Source organism: Prunus avium, chromosome 3, assembly GCF_965620075.1.
Source record: "Prunus avium chromosome 3, drPruAviu1.hap1.1, whole genome shotgun sequence".
Lineage (NCBI taxonomy): Eukaryota > Viridiplantae > Streptophyta > Magnoliopsida > Rosales > Rosaceae > Prunus > Prunus avium.
This window is the reverse complement of record NC_142286.1, coordinates 38,541,506-38,546,505: the sequence shown is the minus strand read 5'-3', so window position 1 is coordinate 38,546,505 and position 5,000 is coordinate 38,541,506. Positions and strand designations below refer to the sequence as shown.

Here is a 5,000-nt window from a genome sequence, read left to right as displayed (position 1 = left end):
CGACACCTCCCTTGGGTTTTGCAAAGTGGTGCGAACAAATTGGCGCCGTTGCCGGGGAGCGGCTGGTCAAAGAGTACAGAGATCCCCTTGGTCAGAGGTTTGCTGGTTATGTGAAATTCTTCACATATGGTACACTCTTTCCAACTTTCATCTTATTGTTAATATTTTTTTTTATTTAAATTTTTTGTTTTATTTTATTTTTGTTTTTGTTTTTTTATATATTTATTTATTTACTTTATGCGACCTAGAGATCATCTAGGAAGGTTTGTCAAAAAGTCTGAAACTGTTAATTTAGAACATTCTGCTTCAACTTCTTCAACTGAAATATTCAACAAATCTGAAAGCATGGCAGCAATTGTGAATGATGAACAAGAAATTGCGAATAATGAACAAATGGTTAATGCTCAGATTGTGAATGATGAAATAAGAGAAGTAGTTGCACCTAGAACTTTAGAGACATTTTTGCATCCTATTCGTGCACCAAATCCTTCATGCATCATGTTTCCACCTAACATGCCAAATTATGATTTCAAACCTGGAATGATTCAACTGCTTCCCATTTTTCATGGCATGGAAAGTGAAAATCCTTATGTGCATGTTAGGGAATTTGAAGAGGCTATTGGCACTTTTTACAATGTTCAACTTGATAGGATTAATTTCATAAGGTTGAAATTTTTTCCTTTTTCCTTAAAAGAAAAGGCTAAAAGTTGGTTGTATTCATTAAGGGCTAGATCCATAGGTTCTTGGGGGGAAATGACTCAAGCATTTTTTAACAAATATTTTCCAAATCACAAGACAATTGCTCTTAAGAAAAGAATCTCAAATTTCTCTCAAAATGAAAATGAAACTTTGTACCAAACTTGGGAAAAATTTAAAGAGCTTTTGAATTTGTGCCCACACCATGGCTTTGAAAACTGGCGTCTTGCTAGTTATATCTATGAGGGACTTCTCCCTCGTGATCGCCAATTTGTTGAGTCTATGTGTAATGGAAATTTTATGCAAAAAGACCCTGATGATGCCCTAGAATTTTTGGATGAAATTGCTGAAAAAGCTCATCAATGGACTGTCCCCAGTCTAGTTGAAACCACTGATCGTTCAAGAATTGTCACATCTTCTACTAATAAAGGAATTTACCAATTAAAAGAAGAAGATGATTGGAAATTAAAATTTGAGGTTTTGACTAAAGAGATAGCTGCTTTGAAAACGGAAAAATCAAATTTGCCTCAACCTGTTTTTCAAGCTGATGTTAATCAAGTATGTGATTCTTGTTATGAGATTGGTCATACTGTTAAAAACTGCCCAATTTTTCAGGAAATGAAAGGAGCTTATGAGGAGCGTTGTGCTACTGTTGGAAACTTCAAACAACAGTATTCTCCTTTTTCCAACACTTACAATCCAGCAACAAGGAATCATCCAAACTTTCGTTGGAGCAATGATTCACAACCTCAGGTAAGTGATAGAAATTCTTTCAATCATCAGTTTCCTGCAACTAATACATTTAATGCTAGACCTTCTTTGAGCGATACTCTTCAAGCATTTATGCAGGAACAACAGAAGCAAAATCAAAGGTATGATACCTTGTTTGGTCAAATGGTTGAAGAAAATAAAGAAATTAAAAGCCAAATTTCTAAATTGACAAATTCTTTTGCAATAAATGAAAAAGGAAAATTTCCTTCTCAAACTCAACCAAATCCAAAGAATGTTAATTCGTGTGAAACCTCAATTGAACATGCTAAGTCTGTCATTGCTCTTAGAAGTGGTAAAATAATTGATAACACACCTTCACCGAAGGAAGTTGAAAAATCTAAGAATAATGATAAACTTAACATGTCCAACTTGAATGAATCAAATGAATATCATTTTCCTGCTCCTTTTCCTCAAGCTTTAAATCCTCCAAAGAAATTGAATCAAAATTCTGAAATTTTGGATGTCTTTAAAGAAGTCAAAGTTAATATTCCTTTGTTAGATGCTATTAAACAGATCCCTTCATATGCTAAATTTTTAAAAGATCTGTGCACATTTAAAAGAAAGCATCAGGTGAAGAAAACTGCATTTTTGACTGAACATGTGAGTGCATTATTGCAACATAAGGTCTCTCCTAAATACAAAGATCCAGGAAGTCCTACTCTTTCATGTGTAATTGGAAAAAATTACATCAATTGTGCTTTGCTTGATTTGGGGGCTAGTGTAAATTTATTGCCATATTCAGTATATTTGCAGTTAGGTCTTGGTGAATTGAAGCCCACAACAATGAAGTTGCAACTTGCTGATCGTTCTGTACGAGTGCCGAGAGGGGTAATTGAGGATGTGTTGGTCCAAGTGGACAAATTTTACTACCCTGTTGACTTTGTTGTTTTAGATACACAACCTGTTTTGCATTCTGAAAATGAAATTCCTGTCATTTTAGGGCGTCCCTTCCTTGCTACATGTGACGCACACATTAGTTGCAGAAGTGGGGTAATGAAACTCAGTTTTGGTAACATGACATTGGAAATTAACATTTTTAATGTTTTCAGGCGACCTTATGAAGATGATGATTGTGCAGTGGTGAACTTGATTGAAGCTCTTGTGCAAGATCAATTTGAGAAGACCAGTATTTCTGAACCTTTAGAGGATCTTTTATTGAATTCTAAAGAATCTGAATTACTTGAGGATCCGGAAATTGCTTATCTTAATTCATTATTTAATTCCTTGCAGGTTGATAAATGGACGCCAAGGTTTGAGAAGCTTCCACCTCGGAAAGAAAAGACATTGCCATCAAATGTGGAAGTTCCTAATCTAGAATTGAAGCCTTTACCCATGGGACTTAAACATGCATTCTTGGGGGCCAACAACACTTTTCCAGTGGTAATATCTTCTGAACTTGACTCTTTGCAAGAAGGTAAGTTACTTAATGTGTTGAATTCTCATAGATCTGCCATTGGTTGGACTCTTGCTGACATTAAGGGAATTAGTCCTCTTGTTTGTACTCATAAAATATTTTTAGAGGATGAAGCCAAGTCTTCCAGGGAGGCACAGCGTAGGTTAAACCCAATCATGAAAGATATTGTTAAAACTGAGGTGTTGAAATTAATAGATGCAGGTATTATTTATTCCATCTCTGATAGTAAATGGGTAAGTCCTACTCAAGTTGTACCTAAGAAATCTGGCATAACTGTGGTTAAAAATGATAAGAATGAATTGATACCTACTAGAGTTGTTTCAAGTTGGCGCATGTGCATTGATTATAGAAAGCTAAATTCTGCAACTAGAAAAGACCATTTCCCTTTACCTTTTATTGATCAAATCTTAGAAAGGGTAGCCGGTCATGAATTTTATTGTTTCCTAGATGGATACTCAGGCTATTATCAAATTGAAATTGCCATTGAAGATCAAGAAAAAACTACTTTTACATGTCCTTTTGGTACTTTTGCTTTTCGTAGAATGCCTTTCGGATTATGTAATGCTCCTGCTACTTTTCAAAGATGCATGATCAGTATTTTCAGTGATATGGTTGAGCAATTTCTTGAAGTTTTCATGGATGATATATCTGTTTTCGGTGATTCTTTTGATAATTGCTTGAGTAATTTGGAAAAAGTATTGGTTCGATGCCAGGAGAAAAACTTTGTTTTAAATTGGGAGAAATGTCATTTTATGGTTTCTTCTGGAATTGTTCTTGGTCATATTGTTTCTAATAAAGGAATTGAAGTGGATAAAGCTAAAATTGAATTAATTTCAAAATTGCCAGTTCCAAAAACTGTTAAAGATGTCAGATCATTTTTAGGTCATGCTGGTTTTTACAGGAGATTTATTCAGAATTTTAGTGCAATATCTAGACCCTTGTGTAATCTCCTATTAAAAGACAGTAAATTTGAGTGGTCTGATTCATGTCAAAAGGCTTTTGATAAATTAATTGAAATGCTCACATCTGCTCCAATTATGCAACCACCTAACTGGACTTTACCTTTTGAAATTATGTGTGATGCCAGTGATTTTGCGGTTGGAGCTGTTTTAGGGCAAAGAAAGGATAAGAAGCCACATGTCATCCATTATGCAAGCAGAACCTTGAATAGTGCTCAGATGAATTATTCTACAACTGAAAAAGAACTCCTTGCTGTGGTATTTGCTTTGGATAAGTTTCGTTCTTATATAGTTGGATCACCTATTGTTATTTTCACTGACCATGCAGCTTTAAAATACCTTTTTGAAAAGAAAGATGCTAAAGCTCGACTGATTAGGTGGATCCTACTACTTCAAGAATTTGACATCACAATCAAAGACAAAAAGGGAGTAGAAAATGTAGTGGCTGATCATTTGTCTAGATTGAGTTATGAGGATTCCATTGAAACATTGCCAATTAATGATTCTTTTCCAGATGAGCAATTATTTACTATTTCGGAATTACCTTGGTTTGCTAACATTGTTAATTTTCTTGCTACAGGTAAAATTCCATCTGATTGGACTGCTCAAGACAAGAGGAAATTTCTTACAGAGGTTAAAAATTTCTTTTGGGATGACCCCTATCTGTTTAAATACTGCCCTGATCAAATCATTAGGAGGTGTGTACCTGATAATGAAATCCATGCAGTAATTTCTTTTTGTCATAATGAAGCATGTGGTGGTCATTTTTCTGTAAAGAAAACCGCTGCAAAGATTTTGCAGTGTGGATTTTATTGGCCTACGCTTTTTAAAGACACTAATTCTTTTTGTCGAACTTGTGACCGTTGTCAAAAGTTAGGGGCAATTACCCGTAGAAATATGATGCCTTTGAACCCAATTTTGGTAATTGAAATATTTGATTGTTGGGGCATTGATTTTATGGGTCCATTTCCTATTTCTTTTGGATATCTTTATATCTTGGTTGGTATTGATTATGTTTCCAAATGGGTTGAGGCTGTTCCTTGTCGACATAATGATCATAAAACTGTTTTGCGGTTTTTAAAAGAAAATATTTTCTCAAGATTTGGAACACCTCGAGCTATAATAAGTGATGGGGGGAAACACTTTTGCAATAAACCTTT

At 34.7% G+C, this 5,000-nt stretch overlaps 1 protein-coding gene and 1 non-coding gene across 2 annotated transcripts in view; one reads left to right on the top strand and one right to left on the bottom strand.

Moving 5' to 3' along the window:
- Positions 1-801: 801 nt before the first annotated feature.
- LOC148296111 (small nucleolar RNA R71) lies at positions 802-908 on the bottom strand. The gene has a single exon (XR_015834909.1). It is a non-coding gene; the product is annotated as a small nucleolar RNA R71 (small nucleolar RNA).
- Positions 909-1,827: 919 nt separating this feature from the next.
- LOC148296110 (uncharacterized) overlaps positions 1,828-5,000 on the top strand; it is a 3,815-nt gene continuing 642 nt past the window's right edge. The window contains exons 1-2 of the mRNA XM_088250704.1: positions 1,828-2,881; positions 4,421-4,556. Of these exons, the coding sequence (XP_088106830.1) occupies positions 1,828-2,881; positions 4,421-4,556 (1,190 nt within the window). The remainder of the gene's footprint in view (positions 2,882-4,420; positions 4,557-5,000) is intronic.